At 34.1% G+C, this 25517-nt stretch overlaps 2 protein-coding genes across 2 annotated transcripts in view; one reads left to right on the top strand and one right to left on the bottom strand.

The window, feature by feature from the left end:
* Positions 1 to 702: 702 nt before the first annotated feature.
* Positions 703 to 11727, top strand: LOC135212480 (AFG3-like protein 2). Its single transcript, XM_064245936.1, has 13 exons — positions 703 to 986; positions 1619 to 1798; positions 2997 to 3090; positions 3843 to 4008; positions 4507 to 4645; positions 5211 to 5329; positions 5717 to 5838; positions 6111 to 6264; positions 7040 to 7267; positions 7816 to 8042; positions 9152 to 9352; positions 10812 to 11006; positions 11174 to 11727. Exons 1-13 carry the CDS (start codon positions 718 to 720, stop codon positions 11378 to 11380), a joined length of 2301 nt encoding a protein of 766 aa, XP_064102006.1. The 5' UTR covers positions 703 to 717; the 3' UTR covers positions 11381 to 11727.
* A 145-nt stretch (positions 11728 to 11872) lies between these two features.
* The window catches only part of LOC135212479 (uncharacterized), a gene marked incomplete in the record, with an annotated part of 222419 nt that continues 208774 nt past the window's right edge, over positions 11873 to 25517 (bottom strand). The window contains 4 exon segments of the mRNA XM_064245935.1: positions 11873 to 13819; positions 13822 to 14464; positions 22923 to 23585; positions 25124 to 25255. Of these exon segments, the coding sequence (XP_064102005.1) occupies positions 13404 to 13819; positions 13822 to 14464; positions 22923 to 23585; positions 25124 to 25255 (1854 nt within the window).

Below are 25517 nucleotides of genomic sequence, written 5' to 3'. Positions count from 1 at the left end.
CATCTGTAACATATGAGAACGAGTAATACAGTTCTCCTGCATCGATATTATTTACATCTTCACATTATTATTGTATACATAATTATTCAAAATAAAAGCATCTTCATAAGATATTAAGATTTTCATTAGCCAAAGTAATGTATTTCCATGAAACTGTTCAAATAATTTCCACATATAACGATGAGTTGTTGAACAATGTTGCCTGGAAGCTGGGATGAAGGTAAGCATCGTGTAAATATATGTTTCATGTAAAGTATTTCATAACTATAACGGCAATGAAAGCATTTCAATAACATAATTAAGTTTTTGTTAGCTAAATTCGGTAATCAATCATTTCCATGAAACTTTTCAAATAACTTCGTAGTTGTGACTAGCGTACGAGATGGCTGTAGATATCGTGTCAAGAAAACATCCGAACTATATTTTATAACATATAAATAAGAAGCACTTTTTAACGGTCAAAAAGCATTCCATCAGACAAACTAATGGCTTTCCATGAAACGTTTCAAATAATTTGTGCATATTATTTGTATTTGTTGAGATTACCAAGAATATTTAATACTTAACCCGACCAAAATTGGTTTGGCAAAGCATCTTATGCAAGTGATTTGACAAGAATTTTCTGAGAACGGTCTGTGAATAGGCTAGCATCTGCTGTGAACAGTATTACATTTGTCTCATGCAGGAAATTCTTGTACCTGAGAGGATAGACATGAAATGAAGTTTATATTTTTTCAGGTTGGTAAACAATTGGCCAAGATTGAAGGTCCATATGCTTCTGCACTCCTTCAACAGTGGTATCATTTCTGTGAAAAACCTCCAAAGGGGTTTGAGAAATACTTTCGAGGGGCAGCCAACAAAGGCTCATCCAGTAGTACTCCACAGCAAGGAAAAAAAGATGCTCCTTCCCAGGCAAGGCAGGCCTCTAGTAAATCACCTCCAACGAAGGATCCTTTCAACATGAGCATCTTTGGGTCTGGAAACAAGTAAGTTTTAATTATTTTATTACTAAGAAGTTTAACTAGATCGCTGAGAGAACATTCTTAATTTGCATTGGGCTGTATTTGATGAAATACATATATTTGTTTTGATACATAATTGGTAAATGTTGATAATCAAAAGTTTGACATTTGCTAAAGAATTGTTTGATTGTAAGTGTACATATGCAGTCTCAGCATCCAGGGATTGGGTTTTATGCATGTGATCAGATCAAGGATAGGATAATTGTATGTCGGTTTGTCATTCTTTGTGGGATGAAAAATGCCAGAGTCCAATAGGTGGTTGAATAATTTTATTTTGTTATTGTCAGGTTCCTTATTTTCCATTTCCTGACATTTACCAAAGGTAGATTGGTTTTAGCAGTGCAGTAGTAAGAGATCACTAACAATAATAAGAATATTTGATTTCTTTTAGTAACTGTCTCATTGTATTATTGACTGTAGTACATATACAATATATGGGCATACGTATAGAATGCCGCACTGAGTTAGTAGACTACTGTACTAGTGTTATACCTTGTCCAAAGCCCCACTATTGTTTATTCAGGCATTATCATTGTTTGTGATGTTATTTTGCTTTACTAGTACTGCTGTTAACTCTAGAACCTCAACCTTTTCAGATCTAGTGGTGGGGGAGGAGGAGGCAGAGCCGGTGGCAGCGGAGGTAAGCCATTTGGAGAAGGTAGTGACCGTGACAGATGGATGGCCTTCGCAACTTTGGGGGCTATAGGTTTGATTGGTGTCGCAGCATATTACCAGATGGGATACAGAGAAATTACGTGGAAAGAATTTTCAAAAGGGTAGGTTGTTTGTGTTTTTCTATTAAGTACAGTACCAAACATATGAGTTTCTATTTTGATTTATGTCAGTGATGCTTAGCTGAAGACATTGGTTTTACCCGTTGTGTACAATTGGTCAGCTAGACTTCAACAGCAAAATTTATTTCACCACAAACTAATTCTTTTTACTGGGTTATACTGTGTTGTACAAAGATTTGAGACACTTCCAAGGTAAAAAAGACAAAAAAGCAGTGTCTGAAGTCTTTCAGTTTTGTGCTTACCCAAGGTAGTCTATAATTTCTCTAGTAGTATTTATTATTACCTTGCCAAATCTGGGTAGTTTCCACACAGCCTACAACAAAATCAAACAGAAGCTATCAGCATTAGATGTCTAGTACTGTATAAATATATATATATATATATATATATATATCTATATATATATATATATATATATATATATATATTATTATATATATATAATATATATATTATATATCTATATATATATATATTATTTAATTATATTATTATATATATATGTATATCATCTATAAAAATTTATTAGTGTATCTATAGTCCGTATGCCCTTTTCAATGGTATATATTTTTTTGTTGTAGATGGGTGATTTTAAGTATAATTAGATAGTACTGGAAGGAGACACCTTCATTTTGTTGCATAATAATGTGTTGGTTTGAATTTCATTTCAGTAGTATTCGTAGATTGTGGTTTAAAAGTGGAGTTTACAATGTGTTCGTTTACTTGTGGCTCAATCTTATGCAGCTGTGATTGCTGCTCATCCTTTTAAGGTATCATACAGGGCCCCAATTAGTTTTTTTCCACCTCCCCCTCCCCTTCCCCACCCCTATTTAGGGCTAGTTGTTTTGGCTGGTCAGTTCTTGCACATTCCTCAAAGGGTTCCATTGATATTAAAATCTGCTAAGGAGTGTTTAATAGCTCAAAAGGATATTTCTCATTCTCTGTGGTAGAACAGTTATCTTTTTAGTAAAATTTCAACCTGAAATGTGTAGCCACACACAACATTCATTCTTCCATGTAAAAACTTGTGTATGCTGAGTCTTAATGTTAGGTTTTAATTATACAACTTCCCCCGTAACTGCATAGCTAAGAGTTTTACTGAAAGCTATATAATTAGTGGATAAGTATAATTAAAACCTTATTTTATCATAAAAATGTAATTATTTTCTTCTTTTTTCAGATACTTGGCAAAAGGAATTGTTGAGAAACTAGAAGTAATCAACAAGAAGTGGGTGAGAGTGAAGCTCATGCCTGGGAATCAAGTGGAAGGAGCTGTAAGTTCACTAGCAAGTGCTGTTTATTCATTCTGTATCTGCCCTAATACAGTATTGTTTGTGTTTTGATACAGCAGATGCTATTAAGTAGTTTTGTCTAACTTTTGAAACATGTTTGTGTATTAAGACTAAAGTTGAAGTGACCAAGCCTATTGACAAAGTATTTCTGTCAAGTTACTGCTTAAATTTTATTGGTGTCATGATCACCCACTTTATTTAAGAATACTAGGAACCTTCTCAGTACCTCAGAAATCAGTGTAAGCATTGGTACTGATTACTTTCATATCCTGATCTGTGGTTTTAAATGATTTCTGTTGTGAGTTTCAGCAGTAAATCCAACATTGATACTTTTCAAGTACCCTGTGGCATTGAACATGTCATTGCAAATTGCATAAGTTTTAAGTATATAAAATAAAAAAAAAATACTGTTGATTGATGTACAAAAGCAGTCAAAACATCGCATTGCAAGCATTTTTCTGATTATTATATTTAGAAATATTCATATGAAAAGAGGGGGAGCATTAGATCTTTGAAACTTCATAAGAAGTATTGCAGTTTCTTCAGGTAGCAAATGGTCCTTTCTCTACAAGTCTTTCTGTCAAGCTGTTGAAGTATGAACAACACATATATATATGATTTAAAATTGTTGTGGGTATTTTTCTTGTGTACGTACGTATATAATTATTATGCATTATTCTGTTGCGTGTAATGTGCTGTTTTATTTAGTATTGAAGATTATATCCTGTTTTCAGACCACATTATGGTTCAGCATTGGTTCTGTTGACGCATTCGAGCGAAATGTTGAGACTGCTCAGATGGAGTCTGGAATTGAGCCCACCAACTTTGTTCCTGTCGTTTATAAAAATGAATTGGAAGCATCGATGATTACATCATTTTTGCCTACACTTCTTATTATAGGTGATATTTTATTGTTGTTCCTGTTCACTTATGAAGAGGAATGTTTCTAAAGTTTAAAGAAATGGAGTTTTGTGTAGATAAAAAGTGCCACATATTTTTTATTCTGTCATCACTGTATTCTGACAATGCTAGAGAAAGGCTGATAGTCCCTCTGGATTGCAGTAACTGGCCTAGATGAATCCATCAGTGCAGTATAAAAAAAATACCTTATGAATTATTGAAAGGTCTGTGGTGGGTAACTGTATCATATTGTATTCCAGTGTTATTGGTTGACTGTCATTAACGGCTAGTATGTGGATATGGTTATTAGTTGCTGGCATAAAACAAGGTTAACCAGTCATAACTAAAATATTGCTGAACAGATTACAGCCTAATGTATATATTTAGGAAAAGTACTTAGTATAATTAGTCTCAAGGGAATTCAAGATGAATTGGTAATATTTTGTTATGGCAAACACCTTTTAATTTTCAGGCTTGTGATTCTTCCTTTTTTTTCAGGATTTTTAATATTCATGATGAGACGATCAGCTCAGATGATGGGGGGATCTGGTGGACGGAGAGGTGGGGGTCTCTTTGGAGGGGTTATGGAATCTACAGCAAAGATGGTGAATCCTGCTGATATTGGCGTCAAATTTCAGTAAGTTCTTGAAATCGTATTAGTTTTTTTGGAATGTTTAGAATTCCAGGCCCCATGATAATATGCTTAATCCTTATTTACTATATAATGGTTTTAATGCATGAGGAAAAAATTTCATTATTTTATGAGAAAAGATACCATAGAAAAAGTTTTTCATATTGGTACTTTATGGTTTGTTGGAATATTAGACCAGTTTTTTTTTTTTTTTTTTTTTTTTTTTTTTTTTTTTTTTTTTCTTTTTTTCTTTTACACCTCCATTTTTGCAACAAAGTTGGAAAAGTAACAGAAAGTTTACTTAATAGGACTAATTCGTTCATAACCTGTTTTATAGCAAAAAATTATTAAGACAATTGAATTTAATACATATACCAGTTGAATGCCTTCAGTCACATGTAGTATAAAAGAAAGTATGCTTGTGTAATAAAATTACAGAAGATTTTTAATACTATAAAGGAAAATTCAGAACAGGAAAAAGATGTATATTGTATTATCAAAAACAAATTACAGGACATATATATCTATTGTTATTGCTTCAGCAGTGAATTAAATTTGTTTGTTGTAACAGGGATGTTGCAGGCTGTGAAGAAGCAAAGGTTGAAATTATGGAATTTGTAAATTTTTTGAAGAATCCTCAACAATATACTGATTTAGGGGCAAAAATTCCTAAGGGAGCATTATTGACAGGTAAGGATGATTATTGTTTGTCTCTTTTCATTAAGTTTTCTACCATATATTTTTCATAGATTGTTCTATAGATTTAACTTCTGGAAAGTAACAGTTAAAGTAAAGAAAGAATGTATTTAAATTTTATCCAAAAGAAAGGATAAGGTAAATTTTAAAATAAATTTTCTAAGCATCAAATTTTTTGTAAAATAATGCCACCTCAGCTACACATAGCTGCTGTGTGCAGAATAATTTTTGTAACTGAGATAGGAATTTTTATTACTCATTTTTATATTCATCTTTCACTAAGGGATCTATATTTTCTACTATATACTTAACAGTCATGTAGTATAGTGTAGATTAAAGTAACAGCCATGTAGATATACTTAATGATTTATTTATTTTTAGGTCCTCCTGGAACTGGTAAGACCTTATTGGCCAAAGCAACTTCTGGTGAAGCCAACGTTCCTTTTATTTATGTGTCTGGGTCAGAATTCCTGGAGATGTTTGTTGGTGTCGGCCCATCCAGAGTAAGTACAGAGATGGCAGAGGCATTACATAGGTTCATAATTGTTTGCCCTTGTTGGGGGTGGTGCCATAAGTGCACCTCACATGGTACACTATAGGCATTACTTGAGGTTCATTGCAGTGTCCCTTTGGTTCCCAGCTGTAATCCCTTTCATTCCTTGCACTACACCTTTGTTCATATTATCTGTCTTTCATTCAGGGTTAAATGAAATAATGTTGAACACTATGAAAGACCACTCAATGAAATACTGTACAAAATATTTTCTTGCTTTAGGTCAGAGACATGTTTGCAATGGCACGTAAGAATGCTCCATGCATTCTTTTTATGGATGAAATTGATGCTATAGGAAGAAAACGTGGTGGGAGGAGTTTTGGTGGTCATTCTGAACAAGAGAATACATTAAATCAGCTTTTAGTAGAAATGGATGGTAAGTTGCTCATCAATTTAATGGCTTTCCATTGATGTGAACAAGTATACTTTACTGTAATTATGTTTTTTTTTTTTTTTAGATTTTCATGTTGGCTGTTCATTACCCTCATTACTGTCCCCTTTCATTCCCCAGCTGTGCTTCGTTATTTTTTTATTCTTCATATGTATGTATCCTGTGCTCTCTTCCCACTTGACTTTTCACATTTTCTCACACTTGTATTGTGAAAATATTTCAGAGGAGTGGAATCCAATGAAAAAATATGATCTTGATAGATCCAGTAACTTACAGACTGGGAAACATTATGCCTCAATGTATCATCTCCAGTAAGAAAGTTGTGAGAACTATTGCATATGTAGGGGTATGTGCTCTTCTCAAGGTATGGGAAAATAATAAAAATATAAATTACTATTGCTTATCCTTGAATTTGCAACTTGAGGGCAAGAAAAATCCTGTGGGCCAGAGCTATGGTAGCAGAAATCTAACTAAATGGTATGGGTAAAATACTGTTTAGTTATAAAATTTTGTAGATTTTAAGGAGACATTTACATAAGTGTAGTGGACAAAAATTACTTTTTTGCACTTATAATAAACTTAATTATCCATGCATTTCAGTTTTAGGCCATTTAGAAATCTTAATGTGTTATGCTATTAAGAACTGATGTTATGCATTAAAAGAGAGCAGAAATTGGTGGTTTTCAAAATGCAATTTTTTTTAATAAGATGGGAGCAAAGTGATAGATGCCATTCTAAAATTACTCTTATGTATTCACAGGCTTCAATACTACATCAAATGTAGTTGTCTTAGCAGCCACTAACAGAGTAGACATATTAGACAAGGCGCTTCTCAGACCTGGAAGGTTTGACCGTCAGATATTTGTGCCGCCCCCAGATATTAAAGGACGTGCATCAATATTCAAAGTTCACTTAGCCAATTTAAAGACTGAATTAGACAAAGCAGATTTATCAAGAAAGATGGCAGCATTGACCCCTGGTTTTACAGGTATGTACTTGAAAGTATACTGTATAGAGAATATCATATTTTATGAAAACCCTATTTTATTATGTAAAAATGTGTTAGTTATAAAGAAAACTTCCCATCTAAATTAAGATGTTCAGGCCACTGTAATAAAGATGGGTAATCTTAAACTGTGTAATAGAAAAGGAAAGGAAAGAGGCTTATCAGATTCCATGTTCTTACAACAAAGAAGAATTATGTCAGCAGTAGAGAAAAATAATACAAAGCAAGGTATTAGAAAAATCAAGCAATCTAACCTGTTGTTAAAATTATAATTATGAATGTTGCGAGACCTTAAGATTTATTATTGACCAGGTAATAAGAAATTTGACAATTAAGAAATAAAATCTTCATCTTCAAGTAGTAACTATTTGTGATTCTAGCAAGTTGTGTGCATAAGTCATAATGAATTATATTAAGTGGCTTATTAGAGTAGAAAGCTGTAAGTCCTAGTTTTTCAAAAGGCCTTGAAAGTTAAACTGGAGTTAAAAAATTTTCATTGGTTTCATGTAATTTTTCATTCTTTTCAACAGGAGCTGATATAAGCAATGTTTGCAACGAAGCAGCCTTGATAGCTGCCCGTGATGATGAGAAGTCTATTATAATGAAGCACTTTGAAGCAGCTATTGAGCGCGTAGTGGCCGGCATGGAAAAGAAAACTAACGTATTGCAACCAGCAGAGAAAAGAACTGTTGCTTACCATGAAGCTGGTCATGCAGTTTGTGGTTGGTTTCTTGAGCATGCTGACCCATTGCTTAAGGTAAGGTATTTGTTCCAGATTAAAGTATAAAATTTATGAGATTGAACAAGAAAGAGGAGGAATAGGAGGAGGCTCATGTTTTAGAATTTGGATATGCCAGAAATACAGACTTTCCTTTGTCCAACAGATGCATATTAAGTTACCTGTAGTACAAATTTATTTTATATTTTCAAGGACATTTTACTCTCATAAAAATGGTCATGCACTTGACACTTTGTTGAGTTAGTGAAATTTTTAGTAATTTAAAGTTTCAATTTTTAACAAAATCCCACTAGAATTTTAAAGCTTTTTTTTTTAACATTAATGTCGTTTTCAGTAATATTAATGTCAAGAGTTTAGTAATAAAAAATTCTCCTAAAGATCTTCCAGGCTGCATATATGAAATTCCTTGCAAAAAGTGTGATAAAGTCTATTACGGACAGACCGGTAAATCTCTTTCACAGCGTCTCAAACAACACCAATATTCTGTGAGAACTGGGCAAATATCGAATGCATTATTCATACATATGAGAGATTTAGATCATCCTATTAACTGAAGTCAAGCAAGAGCCTTAATCCCATGTAATGACACAGTTGAAAGGAATATCATTGAATCTTGTTTCATCAAGTCAAATAATAGAAATGTTCTAAATTTAAGTCTTGGTTTATTTAAACTTGATGCTTTCATAATGAAAAAAGTTGTAGATAAATATAAGCAACAAAATTAATATATTCAGTTTTTACATGTTTTGGACTGTAAAGATACTTTGTAATTTCAGTTAGGGTCAAATCTGTTTAGGTTTGTGACCGTGTGATATCCGATAATCCTGGATTATCTCTCTTAATTTTTACCCTTTTGACAATTAACCATCTGGTATTCTTGATCTTGTTGTGTACCTGAGACCTTTCTCTCCAATTGTGTTTCATTCACTCCTTGACAATGTCTTGAGTAAAGACAAAAGCGCTTGGATTTCTGACTATCATTTTCCTGTGGTATTCGCTTATTTAGTGAAGTCACATGCATCTACTGATTTTTTAAGCATTATATATGTATATGTGTGTGTGTATTAATCTTTCTAGTGTGTGCTTTCAGCATACAATTGGAAAATTATCACATTTCTATTTTGCAGGTCTCAATTATTCCACGTGGTAAAGGTCTAGGATATGCCCAGTATCTTCCAAAGGAACAGTTTCTGTTTACTCAAGAGCAGCTTTTTGATAGGATGTGTGTAATGCTTGGGGGTCGAGTTTCTGAGAGCATTTTCTTTAATGCTGTTACAACTGGTGCTCAGGATGATCTCCAGAAAGTTACAAGGTCTGCATATGCACAGGTTAGTCACATTAACAGATTTTGTATTAGATTTGAAAAGACTGCATTGCAATGTTATTATTGCATATATGTAACTGCTTTCCTTTTACTTGTGAACTTTTGATATTAAATTGGTGCTAAACATATAAGGAATAAAGCAATAATACATTTTTACCGTAGTGAACTTCTGTTGAAGTTTGTTAGATGTAAACCTTCCTGCATAGGTATTCATAAATGATGGTCTTCATTTAGTTAACTTCTGCCATCAGGCTGTTCTCAAGTAATGGAAACAGAATATTGTTTGTATGAGGAAAAGAAAGGAAAAAAGATATTCTCCTCTATCAGGAAATTTTATCATGTGAAGTTGGTAGACTCAGCTAGATCCTGTCTTCTGCCTTCTCATATTTCTTTACCACCATCCAAGAGAGCTTCTTGCAAATTGAGGGTTCAACTTCCCAGCCTAAGAAATCATGCCACTCTTTGTATGTGTTAAGGTAGCTTGTTCTGAGGTTGATGTTCCCACAGCAGTGTTTTACTCTCACTGATAGTGATTAATCGTACAAATATATCTCAATTTAGCCTAAATACAACGTTCCTTGTAGCCCATCCATTTCTGCCTTTTCAAGGTCATTTCATGGAGAACAAAAGAAATCTTGCCTCCCAAATTGTCTGTGATGGTATTTCCAGTTGAAACACATGGCTCATGCAGTACTAGACTACATGAACAATTTGAAAGTTGTAACAGGAGGAAAACCTTGCAGTTGCAAAATGTATCAATTGTTAGGTGAGGGTGGAAAGTAAGATGGGGAGAGAGAGAATATGAAGAGGTACAGTAAGAGAGAAGTGAATGAGGTTGCAGCAAGGGGCTGAAGGCATGCTGCATTGCGGTGCACTGACGGTTCTTTATAATAGGACACAAATGAGAATGTCTTGCTCTTTTTCTTCTTTGTTATCGAGATAATTGTTTTCTTCCTTTTCCCAAGACTTCTGTTCCTCATGCAGAGGAGGAATGGAATCTAAATCTTCTTGGAAGATTTAAATGGCCATCTCCTTCTAGCGAGTATAGCTGTGCTAGGTTTTTGAGACATTTATTGTCTCATATGCATTTAAATGTATACAAGAGAACTCATTCTTCTTCTAGAGCATTTTCTTTCCACATTCTCGAGATGGAATTTAAATTTTATCAGAGGTTTCATTTATTTAAACTGCAAAACTAAATTTTGCTTGGATAGAAGTCATACTGTGTTGGTGTTGTTTAAACTTAAGCGTTTTATGTAAACCTTTATTTATTCACTTGATGGACATCAAGTTGTATGTGATCTGGAAAGAGTTGCTGTAACACTTGGCAACATTTACTAGATTTAACGTTCTGACCTGGTTATGTTTTTGTCAGTAGCAGCTTGTAGTATTCATAAGGACCCTTCACTAAAAGAAGGGAATAAGTAATTGCTCTATTGGCTCAGTTGAAATACTCTTTCCAGGTTGTGCAGTATGGCATGAACGAACGCATAGGGCAACGTGTGTATCAGCTTCCAGAACCAGGAGAAATGGTAATGGAGAAGCCTTACAGTGAAGCAACGGCACAAGCAATAGATGAAGAAGTGAAGATTCTTATTGACAAAGCCTATTCTCATACCGTAGAGCTTCTGACAGAAAAGAAATCTCACATTGAAAAGGTAAGTATAGCAAAGGTTTTCTTGACAATTATGAAGTTAATTTTTTTTTTACCTCCTCTTTATTGTTACACATGGAAGGTATTGGTTCTTAAAGTTTTTATGACTACTGCATGTCGTGCCTCTTACACCTTACTTGCTATCAGAATGTAATTTATGTTTTGTTTCAGGTTGCAGAAAGATTACTAGAGCGAGAAATTCTGAGTCGTGATGACATGATAGAACTTTTAGGCCCACGACCATTTAAGGAGAAGTCTACGTATGAAGATTTTGTAGCTGGAACAGGTAGTTTTGAAGAGGAGACCGAATTACCCAAAGGCCTTAGGAAGTGGAACAAGACAGAACAAGAGGTAAAGGAAGAAACATCTAGTAGCTAGTAAAGTAATAATTGTAGAATTGTATTTGAAGGAACTTCCAAGGCACACATTTCCAAGCCTGAATAATTATTTTTAGTATGGTAAATGCCATTGCATGATCAAGGGCTTCGGCATTTTTTGAGGGGAGGGATGGAATTTTTTTTTTTTTTTTTTAGTCACGTTATTCTTAACCTTAAAGATATATTCCCAGTAATGCTTATATTACTGTAGCACTTTGTATATAAAAATGTATTTATTTTTACTGTCAGGCTATAATAAATGCATATTTGTAAATTAACTGTACAAAGAATCTTTATATGCAGTATTAAGGAGTTGATTGTGTTTACTTATTAAACAGAAGAGGAGTATTTTGGCTATTTATTACCACAGTATTTTCAAGGTTCAAGTTTGTTACGAGGACTTGATTAACTTGTTTCTGTTCTCTTTGCCTACAGTTGTTCTGTATTATTTAAACCTTGCAACTTGAAAGGTCAAACTACATTAAAAAATGTATTATAAATGAAAGTTTATTGGATACTGTAGTTTTGAAATAACAGGAATATTTACATAACAATTTTATTGGCTCACCAAGGGAATACATAATATATTTACACAGATGGAAAACAAGTATTCAATTGAACCCTATCCCATTATCACACTTGACAGCCATCTATAAAGAGGATTTTCATATATATTTAAAGGCACAAAAAAGGAAAATGAAAAGAAAGCTGAAAGCTTAAACATTCTAAAAACCAAAGAGCCTAACACAATTAAAATTTATCTTAACTATGGTGTCATTAAAAACCTGAAGCTTCAAAAAATACGTCAGACTGGCTGTCATCATGTGGGGTCCTCAGTAGATTTCTACTCACACCATATATAAAGCTTCTTCGACTAAAGTGTATCGATATAATTTCATTGTATATACTCATATATACACAATTGACATATACGACTAATGAGTTTTATATGATATTCTTTGGCTCTTTGACCTACAAAACATTGGCATTGAGAAATGATAGTGATGCCCAAGAAAAAAAAACTGACTGAACTTTCAGTAAGGAATACAGAACTGTAATAAAGGCCATTCAGGATCTAATTCTTGGAGTCACAAAGAAAAAAAAAATATAATCTTGTGGATTACAAATTTAAAAGCGAGGAGTGCTTTACAAATATGCAGAAACTCAAACTGACTACATCTGCTTTCCTGGATAATATTGACTAAAAATTAAAACCTGTCAAATGATCACAAACAATGGGGAGAAATCAATTACACTGTTATAATACGAAGTACTTAAATACCAACCCTATGTGTAGGCACTCAGTAATGATGTTTCATTAATTTCAGTAGCATATGTTATTCATTTTCAACATCCTGGGCTGCACAAAACATTCTCTGACAACACTTTACAGAAAACTTTCATCTTTCTAAGTACAAAGAATTGTCTGCACCCAGATGTATTAACACATCTCATGAACAATGCTTAAATTGTCAAAGCACTTTGGCATAGCTGTGAGCTCAGGAACCCGACTAAAACGTCAAGTGCCAACGAGTGAAGATCTGCTTATGACTCAGTTATGAGGCATGGAATGAAAATATCACATTGTAATACAAGTAACTGGGCAAAGAAATAATTAATAGGGGAAATGCCCACTCCTATATACTTCCATTGCAAAGATATAAAATAAATCTTAAATGCCCACTGTGACACTACACAATAGCATAAGTTTAATATTCATCAATTATGGACAACAAAATGGCACAGCCATAAAATATACCCACACCAAAAAAAATATTCCATTCATAAAAGGCTAAGACTTCGGCAGAATAAAAAAAGATTAAATTGTCACACAACCCATTCCATGTTGCATATCAAATTAAGAGGAAGCTCTACACATACAAAAAAAATAAATTACAATAATCATCACTGAGTATTTTCAGCAATGCGAGCCAAGATGTGGTGAATATGGGAGTCTAAATCTGTATCTGTAATGGAAACGTGGGTTTTGCACTGCCCAGACTCCAACCTGTCTAACCTCTCAATCATGTGGCTCCATATATGTTACTACACATCTGATCTATGGACGAGGTTTTTGGACTGCTACTCTGACTCCTAATGCTGTACAAGGAATCTTTGCTATTTGAAAGGCTCTTATTTGCTTCAGCACTTCCTCCTTGAACTAATGACAAAACAGATGGACGATCCACGTTTTTCACTCTTACAGCACCGTTTACACTCCTTAATTTATTTCGCATCTTCCCCATAGCTTCAAAATGGTGTTGGTTGTGATCACCTTCAAGAGAATCTACTGGATACACAAATTTTTTATTCTGCAAATTATTAATTCCTGAAGAATTAATATTACACTTTTCAGTACTGAACATGGGCTGATGGCCAAAAATAGCAGGTTGCTTTGCAGCTGGAATCCAACAAGCTGAACCATTGCACAATGGGCTTCTACAGGTGGAAGGCGCTTGTCTGGGGTAAGTGTATGATCTAGATTCCACATGTGAGCAGCAGGGGGAAGGTAACGTATTTCTTCCATAGGTACAGGATTCCACTCGAAGGCTACTTCAACATGCATTAATCTCTCGTCATCAACATTATTATCAGTGTTAATACTGTCAAAGTAGCTTCCTGTGGATGTCAGTGATGACGAAATAGATGACTCTGTAGCACACTTGAGATTAGATAATCGGAGCTCAGACGAGAGGGACCCCATTCTCTCATTGTAATTAACATCTTTTTTTAATTCGGGTGAAAATTTCTTATTGGTTTTGTAATCATTCCTATCCTGGCTTATGTCTGACAGCTCACAATTGTAAATGTCACTAGCGCTTAGCCTTTTATGAAAACCTTTTGAAATGTCCCTTTTGGCAATTTTATTCTTTTGTTCTTCCATCTTGATGAATAGCTGCTGCTGTGAAGGCATTACAGGATTAGGGGAGGGCGATGGGCTCCTTAGGTCCGAGAGTACAAGAGGAGACCCAGTTGTGTCAAAGCTGGATTTAGGAGAATTCAACACATGACTTGACTTATCACCAGCAACTACTGAGCTTGACTTGTTGATAATGCTTTGGTCACTGTAGAATATCGAGGAATCCTGCAAAAGTAAATAATTTCAGTAGTGAAACTTACATACTGATGGTAGTTGCTTCTAAACTTCTATACAGTATACTGTCTGTATTTTACTTTACTGTTAAGAGTAATCATATATTTGATAAAAACCCATTAAAATGTTATCTTTTTCTTTCAAAATAATAAGCTTGTATAAACTGAAATGAGATAAAAAATTTAGGCTAATAATGCTAGGTATATCTAAATTGAAGTTGAGAGGGATAAACAAACAAACTTCAGGCTTGTCAAGTACTTGTAAAATATATTGTCCCAACCTGAGAATACTAAAATATGGAGTTCATTCAGACAGCTCTTCACAAATTCACCGCATACTTCCTTCCATAAAATCACAGAACAATTTGATCTTTAGGTCAATGGTTGACTAATGCATGGCAAATAAGACTAAAGTTTTACCAAAAAAATTCAGGTCAGGAAATATTTAGTACATTGCAAAAGTAATAATGGCTATTAAATTGATACATGCCACAAAAAGTCAAATCCAGGCTCCAATCTTAATAACATTCATCCAACCATACACAACAATTGGGTGACTTTTTCGTTTTCCCTGCCCCAACCTGTTGAAAAATACTTACACATCAAGGAAACATGAGACGAATAATTCCTCATTGTACTCAGAATTTAACTATTTCTTTAGCTTAATTTCCTTTACTGGTGTAAATTACGTAACAAAAGATTTATGGAAACAGATTTAGCTAATTAAATTTCTCATCTTGAGAGCTCTATTTAATTATGTATGTTACAATCAGAATTTTAAGGCTGGAGTACATTTGGAATTTGTAGTTTTTTTAAACTGCCATTTTATGCTATGTGTAGTACTGAAATTTTAGATACAGGAAAGCATATAATTGTGCACAGTATAAAGCTTAATTTTGTAAGTGTTTTTAGGTTAATTAATTATATTATTATTACCAATGAATCTTGTGAGGTGAAAATTAAATGGTACTAAGGGATATTGCAAAGAGCTTTTAATACCATTAGCAGTGCACTGCCCAAAGAATTAGTATCCTTAAAGGGTTCCAGCTCTAGTGAAAACAGACCTCTAAAAAATTATAAACATAATTTCCTAGTTTTTTCTAAATATTACAAAATTACACAGTGAATGTCAGTGCCTTCCAACGTTTAGTTTTTCCACTTGCAGTACTTCTTAATTCACTTCTGTAACAATGATCTAAGTCCCAACATTCCTAGTACATACCAGGAGGTAGCTTATTATATGTTTGTTTTTGTTTTTGTGACATTATTAATATAAAAACAAATTGTTTCCGATTGACGATTAGCTGTTTTTAAACATTACTACACCAAAATGAAATAGTCCATATACTAATAAGTCTTGCTTTCAGTATATATATCACAAATAGCTTTTTGTTACACTTTTCAAGACCCAAACCCCTTCTTTCACAAAAAGGCAAATTTATTTACATATCATCCCTAAACATTGTAAGCCTAACAAGGTCATTGTTCTATGTATTCTAATTACTGTTGCCATAATGTACTGTCTAGTTATTTAAAGGAATAATGTTGTGTATAATTAAAGGAAAATATGTCTAAAGTCCTATGTATTAAATATCATATCAAGAGAAATAATTACTGGAAAAATTCTCTGAATCAATTAAATAGCATTCCTAAAATGGACAAAGAAAGGAATGGAGCCACAGAACAACCATGCCTAAGAAGTGTGCAAGCAATGCTTACTGTTATTTATGGAAGAATATACTAAGACTGCTCTTCATCCATTCGTATAACTGAGAAAGTGTAACAAAAAAAAAAGCATGTAAATTTGCACAGTCTAATAACATAACTATAGTAGTTGCAGCTAATTAAATTTAAGGTGATAATCCTATCTAAAGCTACATCACTTTACTTTGCATTTGTGAAATGGTTTAGTATAGATAAGCAGTCAGCTACCAAAGAATTTTGGGCCAAATAACATTCTTCACACTTTTTGGTAATGGCAGTTACGTCTAAGCCTTAAATTGAAATACAAGAATGAAGTAATTCTGATGTCTGTAGAAGGAATCGAACCTGCATCCAGAGGTCACGTTGTTGAATTACTCCATAATCTGTATTTATATCTAATGCTTTTTTAGTGAAAAGCATATCCAAAAAGTTATGAGGGCACTGCTGTTATTAAAATTTCATATTCTATAGATATGCACTTGAGCAACAAACCTTACCACTTCTGGTTAGAGATTTTATTTTATTTATAAGCAAACATGAATATAGTTTTTCCTACCTACAGTTGATAAAAATACAACTATTTAATTTTATTACCAAGGCATTTTACAATTTATAACTCAGTTTCTCTTTTATGAATTATTGAAATTAGCTTATGATTTATTCAGTTTGCTTTGTGCAAATTAAATTTGCAACATCCTTCTTACTAACAGAAGAAAACAGACTGCTAACAGAAAGTGGCTGTTTCATTTATGGACAACTTACAAAAGCCTACTGCATAGTTTAAATATACCAATATTGTGTGATGTACTGTAACTATTTTACATCAGTGCTAAAATAATACCAAAGATTAAATATATTTTCTACTTACTTTCGGCAGCACTACCATGACTTCATTTCAATAAATTTCAACTACTGATATATATACAATACATGTATAGCTGAACAATACCCAACTCCACCAAAATACCATTAAAAAAAATAACTTATAAAAAATATACGTGTATGGAACATGCAACTACCCAAAGCTATCCTTATATTGTCTAAGTCTTTCTAGCTTACAGAAGTTCAATGTAATTATGTTTTTACATTGACTTTCTTCTTACGCTACTGATTCCCGATGCCATGTGCTGAAATGAAAAGAATCTAAGGTGACTAATCAAGATAACGTAGTAACTTGATATTTACTTGAAAATAAAATGCCTAAAGCTTTGAATTTATAAGTTAAAAAAATAACCTGTACATTGCCAACAAAGTCCAACAGGAAATTTAAGCATCAACATGCATAAAGCCACACTTTCCTACCTAAGTTCCTATGTATGAAAACTACCATTAGGCTATTTCTTCGATTAAAAATATATGAATTTTTACAATCCTTTTCAGTCTATAGTAAAGCAACACTGGCCTGTTACATACAATTAAAAAAAAAAACTTGTTACAAATATCCATTAACTCAATATCTGTTCCTATATATGTAATATCTATAAAAACAAGATATTGTATCTCCTTATATTAAGGATATAAACTTTCCTCCCATAGTGTACTTCGTAAACATGAAATCATTATTGGGAGGGAAGTGATCTTTGTTAAAGAGATTCCACTCAGACTCGAATCAAACATCATCTCCAAAAAAATTATCAAAAGGTGCAGGTTTAAGTACAAGAAGAAGACCTGTGTTTCAATCATTTGGACAGTAAAACCCATTCATAATTTTCCATCATTTGGACAGTAATACCCATTCATAATAATTAGGTGTTCAATAAAGACCCTGAAGGCATCACCCAATAAGCAAGTAAGGTCTTAATAGTGTGAAGATGTTGTTATTAAAATATCTTTTACCTGCTAGTATCTGAAAGTCAAGTGCTGTTTACTGCAATGTACTGTTTATTGTGTACTGTAAGTATACTGCAGTTCCTCAACTGCCATCTGGGTGATCTGTTGATGTTGCTAGCATGTATTGGCCAGTTGAAGCTGGGCACTAATGTGTTGTAAATATATTTCTACGGGAACCATGCCTAACATTGAAAAGGTGTACTATTGTGATTTTTTCTTCAAGCAATTAGGATACAGCTTCTCAAAGCTGTGACAAACTGGATAAACTGAAAAGGATGAGAAAACTGAAGTACTTATAGTATATTATAAATTTCAAATGTTCATCTATTGCAGAGGCATCCTAGTAAACCTTGTCAAGTCAAAGTCACTGTAGTCACCATTATGTGAACAATTAGTAAAACAAAGGATCAATCAGAAGAAGCGACAAAGGCTATGTGACCTCGATTCTGCAGACGTTATTAGTTGCCGAGATACCGAAAATGACTAAAAAGTTTATAGAGGAAGGGGAAGACAGAAGACTGGAATTTAATCATAAAGAGGACTGAAGTCACAATTCAGATCATTAGCACTGGGCATATGGTGTGGAACAGTTACCAATATGTAGCATTGTCCACTAATGAGTCTTGAAAACAAAATATTCATTGGTGTGGAAGTCAAATTCTACCTCATTTCATAAACATCACAGTAATGTTGCAACTGACTGACTCGGTTAATACTGATTTATAAGGACTAAAGCCTGTGATAGTAATGCCAGTACAAAAGCAAAAAATTCTAGCTTTAAAATAGAAAGAAAAAAAAAAAAATTGAAAATTACCTGGAAAAAAATGTCAGTGTGTTGACCAATATTGGGCACTCAAATAAGCTTTCAAGGTAGGTACATGGGATATATTCCAAAAGGTTAAAATATTCAAAAAGTTCCCACAAAAATGTGCAAATTTCAAAGAGGACTAACATGCTCCAAATAAAATACATAAAAGGCAAAGCCAAGGATAGTGGATAATACTGTGATCAAAATGCAGATACATCGAAAATGTTAAGAATTTATTTAGCAACACTGATTAAGCCTGTTCACAAATCTGTCTTGCCAAATACCGTACGTGCATTTTCTTATTTTCTTCAGTTACTTGACACTGACGAATCTTAATCTCCTAATAAAAATAAGTGTCTAGTCCATGGGCAGGGGAATCAAATCCTAAAAAAATAATTTCCTTAAATAAAAAATATCTCTTTCTCTAACACACACATACACGCAAACTCACATGAATTTCTCTATACAAAAGTTTTACCCAAAACAAATGTATTTAGTACACTAAAATTTAGTGTCCAATTATTTGGCAAAACACTACCTGTAATTGACCTTGTACTTGCAGCTATGAAAAATAAACTCCTAAAATCACAGTGCAAGGCCCCACATTACAAATTTCTTCACTGGATATGAAAAAAAATTCAAGGAAATGATAAGATACACATACTATACACAGAAAATGATCAAAACCCACACATGCAACAATATTACCTTCTAGCTCCCAAAGTCACATGCTGTAAAGATTTTTGATACAATTTATATTTGTTGGGTTTCTCTTATTTACCAGTCACTAATAGAATTATCAAAATCTGTACAATTAAGAAGATATCAGAAGCACCATGCTGGCAGGTATTTTACAAATATATGGCTTTCTTACCAAAATAATGAAAAATAGAAAAAACCACTTTTATTGGGCACCAAAGACAAAAGATTCTCAATATCTACAACATTACACAATGTACACTACTGATGCAAATCACTTTAACCTTACCTTTTACACTGTCACTGGATAATGCATTTATTATTTGTTAAATAGTTTCTAATAATGATAATAACTCTGTTAATGTCTGATGTATGAAAGTTCGGGAATGTTTCTACCTCAGAAAATAAGAAACTTATGTACTATAATTGTGTTGACGTTTTTCAGCACAATGAGAACAGAATTATTTCTGGGTAGAGGGAAATTGCAGCAAAAATCGTGAAAAACAAGGTCACTTAAAGGAAGAAAGTCAATAAGAGATACTACTAAACAATTACGGTGTTCACACTTTATTGCAAGAAAGTCTCTGAACTGAATCAGCAATTATAAGATGCATGTGACAATGACAATCAACTTTTTCCCCCAAAGGCAGTACTCTCAGTTACTAGTGTGTAAAAGTCTTTCTTCTGAGATTGTCCCAAAAAATCTCTAATGGCAAAGCATCTTTTCTCAATCACAGGAGGTAGGTGAGACATTAACAGAGACTCAAGACTATATTTGTAACTACATAGTAATGGCAAACACTCTATATCATTTTACCCAACATATAAATGTTGGGTCTTCCAAAAGGAAGTTTTTGGAAGTATGTTCTAATCTTCAATTCTTTATTTCATAACCCACATAGACCTCATTATCCAGTGACATGCAATGAATGACAAAAAGGAAGCAATTTGAAGGAATTACGGCACAAACCTGAAGAAGGAGGCGGGTCTGTTAGTGCGACGTTCAGCCACCGTCGAAGGAGAGGAGGAGGAGGAGGATGATGATGAGGAGGAGGAGGTGGTGGAGGAGGAGGACAATATGGATGTGGATGTAGAGGAAGAGGAGGAGGAGGAGGAGTCTACCACACCAGTACCCTGTGAGAGAAAAAGGAACTACCATACCACTAACCAAACAAGGAAATGCAACTAGGCCATTTTTTAAAATCAAGATTGTACCTCCTCTTTTAGCCACTCATATTTTACTTACAGGAGATATGACAATTCAGTCCATAAAAACTAATACTATTAATCTAATAACATACCAAATTAATCTTTTGCCATTTTTGCAAATAGATAAACAAAAATTACTTAAATTTCCAATTATAAACCCTGCTGGGTCATTGATAATCTGGGTCACTGAGAGTTTCATTAAAAGAAATTCTTAAGTTATATAAGACAAAAAAAAAAGAAAAAAAAAAAAAAAAAAAAGGCAAAAGATCAAGACATGTTATGCAATTATCTTCAAGAGAGTAAAAATACTAATGCCACTCAAAACATACACTTGTACTGGTTTGCAAATGAAGCAACAGTATTTAACAACTGAAATGTAAATAACTGAAACAAACAAGTAGCTTTATTAAATGTCTTTCTGTGTTTAGCAAACCAATTTCAAGTGAGAATTGTTGAAGGCAATTCAATCACCAAAGGTACAAGCGCACACAGTTGTTTAACTACAATAGAGCAAGGGACTATTCAATCATTTTAATGTGGAACATTTTTTAACACTGACTTAAAAGAGTTTTATAACATCTGTTTGCAATTACTGGCTTCACATTTAATGAGTTTCACCGCATACGAAACAAACTGAACTTGCAGTTTTAAAAATTAACCTACAAAAATTGAAAGGAAATACTGCAGCAGCCTGATATTGTAATAATAATAGCCTGATAAATTGCACGATGCAATACTAAACAGCAAACATAATTGCATATAGAAACTTTTCAAAAATGAAATGCAGATTCAGATCTAGCTAATATGAAGGGACTACCAGTAAGTGACGTGTGGCCATACAGTTTTATCATTAAACGTGAAGCACTGCTACACATTTAATTACGTACCGTGATGTTATAGATTCACTATCAAAAGAAAAGTTTCATTAATAACTCTCGACGACCTTATGTGGAGGATATTACTTGAATTACCAACAAAAGCACTTGATCTAGTGTTTACGGTACTGTACTTTAAAAATAAATTTCACTAATACTGGAAAAGTTTGGTAATACTGTACTATACTCAGAGATACTTCAAAAGCTAAGAATTGTTTGGTAAAAATGTACCAAAAATATGGTACTTTTCAAAATTTAAGTCTCCTTAGAGTAATTTACATTACAGAAAAATTTTCCCAAATCTGTTTCAAAGTTCATGGGTGAAAATGACTACATTGTTCCTGTATGCTACTAAAAACTAAAATTGCTTCAACACACAAAAACAAAAAATTCTGGTCAAGTCACCACCACCATTATCAAAACCAATCCACACTTCAAAAAAACTAAATTATATATTACTGTGTATTTTCCAAAATGCTACCTGATTAGCCTCAATACTGTGCTTTAATTTCCAAAATGCTACCTGATTAGCCTCAATACTGTGCTTTACTTTGTTTATTGATACAATATACATAACAGTGAGTACAAATTACAGTACATAAACTCAATTACAGTACTGCAAGTTACTTCAAGTTACTAATTTTACAAGTGCACAGTATATTGTGACTAAACAGCTAACCAGTTTCACTAAAATATCAAGCAACATCCACAAGTGCCCTTGCCGTCCAATACCATCTCAAATATTGACCAATAAAATAATGCAGACTAAGAGACTATGTATCACACTACCTATAAGGGTAATTGGGTAATAGGGTCAACTCACATTATACAGTATCATATATGTAATGCAAACATGTAGGTAATCCATTATTAACTACTGTTCTGTATTCTAGTTCTCAAAAAATATAACTATATTTATGGCAAAATCAGGCTATTATCTGTGACTGAAAATAAAAGTCTTGCGTGATACAAAGCTACAGACTGCAGGAACTGGTGCTATCCTAATTACTGTACTTGCATGGAGTGAAAAGTGCAATCTTAAGAGAAAAGAAAAATGCCGCATCCCTAAAACCCACTCATGAGATCAACTGAGCAATCTTTCATTCCTCCTGGAACACTACAAAAGTGCTGTATATTTAAATCAAGTGGAAATCATATGATAGTAGGAATATAACTGCTCAGGTGTCGCCAAGCGAGGCTAACGTGGATTCTGGCTAAGCATAAAATTCAAATCAGGGTTTGGACGGGCAAGGCACTTACGTTTGTTGCAGCTACTCAAGTATATTGAGCCAGCGACCTAAGATCGATGCCCCCCGACTCCGTACCTTATGCTGGCCACCTGGATTCCCGTTCGTCTTGCCATTTCCATTAGCATTTCCTTGATTTGCCTTTAAAGAGTCTCGCCGTCCCAGTACCACTCTACTATTGGCTGCGCTGCTGCTGCTGCGTCCTACAGATGTTCGGCTACCTTCAAGGGTGGAAGGCCTAGTAGTTCCAGGTCTATTATTAATACTTGATGATGGGGAAGAACGCGGTGTGACTGTAGGAGTGGAACGGCCAGTCTGCACTAGATTTGATCTGTGCCGTAATGTAGCCCCTCGTCCTATTGAATCTTTTCCGCCGGAAACTTCCGACCCTGAAGACTCCCTCCTGCTCACTTTATCCCCAGCATTCCACACTCCAGCAGAACTAGAAGGACGGTTGTCTCGACAACGTCGAGGGGGTTTTTCCACGACTGGGGGTGCCTTTCGTCCTGCGGCTTCAGGAACGCCTGAATTAGCAGTCGTGCTATTGTTTGGTTCTTGCTGACGAGGTTGTTCTTCATGAACTACAACATCATATTTTATATTTGGTCCAGGGTGAACTGTATGTGAGGCTGCTTCTGTTGAGTCCACATCATCTCCATCAGTCATTGTTGCAGCATTAATGCAAACAGGCTGCGCACTGACACTTGCATCTTTATGGTCAACTTTATTACGCTCTTCAAGCTGTGGATTAAAAAATAAATATATATACTGCATATGTATTAGTTCGAGATAAGCCAATGGAAAAAGAAATTCCTGCAATTAACTCCATGGCTATGAAAAGACTAAATGGGCAATAAACTGACAAGTAAATTTTGAATTACCAGAATGTTCATGTGGAAAAGCAAACAGAAGACAGTAACAGTAAGAGAGGTAAATATACAAAAACACAATACTGTACTGAATACACAACCAGCAATAAACATGAGAAAAATTAAGGCTATGATGCAAAGCACTTCAAATCACATTAGAAGTCCCTCCTGAACTCTTGAGTATCAGCCAGGGAGACTACTCCGCAGATTTACAGTAAAGGTACTGGGCAGTGTGATACTGTGGCATCACAAAAGACAGTTATAGTTTGCAAAGCAAGTAACATGCAAAAATCCTTGAGGTGAAGGCACTTAAGGTGCTACAGGAAGTTCTCAACATAAACCACCTTATGGCAGAAGGGTGAACACAATCTTCCCACAGTTATTTAAGCCGTAGTTAAAATGGCTGGGTAAAAGGAAAAAGGAAATGATTACTCCAAGCTATTTTGTCTCTAAACATAAAGATTTAGGAGGCTGCTGACATCACACAGATCAATACTCCAATCACAGCAGACCATACCTAAAGCATGTGGCATAAATACCATTACAATAAAAAATAACTACTACGTACTTGTCTAGCAACAGCAGATTAACTGTTTCAAGTCCAGTTACCTATGCAATTCATATCATGGAATGGGAGTATTCTTTACATATTCTTCACATTTCCAGTGCAATTTCATAATCCCTTCACTATCCTGCTTAGTGAATTGCTCCTACATCTCTGTTAAGGGTAGCAGCAGACGTTCACTGAGTGCCATATAATTGTCACGAGCAATGATGAGTGCAAAATTCAAAATTTTATTTTTTAAGCAAATTACCACACCAATGGCACATACCAGAAACAAGCTTGAATGTTTGCTTTGGCAAAAACAGTGGAAAAGCACAACACTAAAGATATGACACAACCTAAGATTTGGGGTATGTCATCAAACAACCACTTACATGTGCAAAGCAACTACATGTGTTTTCTACCATGATTCAAACACCATAAATAGCAGCATAGATGCTCATTTCAATCATAAAGAACTAAAAGGGGATAATGAGCATTGAAAATATTTTGCTGGAGTGGTAGTAGCAGGTTCTGATACAAATTTATCAAAAATCTGGTATCTGTACTACTAGTATAAAGTCCCCCCCCCCCCCCCCACCGTAAGGAACTTATCTAAATTATGACTTCTTAAGCCACCAGGATGAAAGAAAGGCATGAAGTTATTAATCTGCAGATAACTGACAGCAGGAGGTCATAAATCACACATCATGCAATATTTATAGTGCCTATGAATCAAAACCTCCAAAAATGTCAGTTTCAAAATAATCACACTTGAACAAACAGTGAGTATTGAAAAACTATTAACTTCCTAGAATAAAGGTTTTCAAAACAATTAGAGTAAAAACAGCAGCCAAAACACTTACACGAGTTTTGAGGGCGAGGTTCTCCTGACGAAGAGCTGTAATAGTTGCGTGAGAAAATCTGTGTTCAGCTTCCCATTCAGCTGTTTTGCTAATCCATTCTTCTCCTGCAGTTTCAATCTGCTTTTTTAACACCTATGAGAATAAAAAAATTGGAATTAAGAAAAATAAAAGGCAATGATGTACTTTAAAAATAAATGGTTGAAATCCATAGTGAAGCGCAAAATTTGCAAGTGAAGAGTCCTTTTATTTTTAAGAGCACTTTTAGATGCAAAGGACACTACTCTTTTCTACACGATTTTCAAATGGAGAATCATCAATCTAGACGGGGACTTCTTGTAATATTCTTTCATGTCCAATACTACCTGATACATGTAAACATATAATCAAAATGACT

Source organism: Macrobrachium nipponense, chromosome 41 (genome assembly GCF_015104395.2).
Source record: "Macrobrachium nipponense isolate FS-2020 chromosome 41, ASM1510439v2, whole genome shotgun sequence".
Classification (NCBI taxonomy): Eukaryota; Metazoa; Arthropoda; class Malacostraca; order Decapoda; family Palaemonidae; genus Macrobrachium; species Macrobrachium nipponense.
Note: the sequence above shows the minus strand (reverse complement) of the source record. Positions and strands in the feature narration are given on the sequence as shown.

Bases quoted from the DNA above. Each gene is read 5' to 3' on its own strand.
- LOC135212480 (XM_064245936.1), top strand. From the start codon at position 718: ATGAAGTTTATATTTTTTCAGGTTGGTAAACAATTGGCCAAGATTGAA. The intron at 1,799-2,996 runs GTAGGTTGTTTG...TTCTTTTTTCAG, and splicing joins TGGAAAGAATTTTCAAAAGG to ATACTTGGCAAAAGGAATTG. The intron at 5,330-5,716 runs GTAAGGATGATT...ATTTATTTTTAG, and splicing joins TAAGGGAGCATTATTGACAG to GTCCTCCTGGAACTGGTAAG.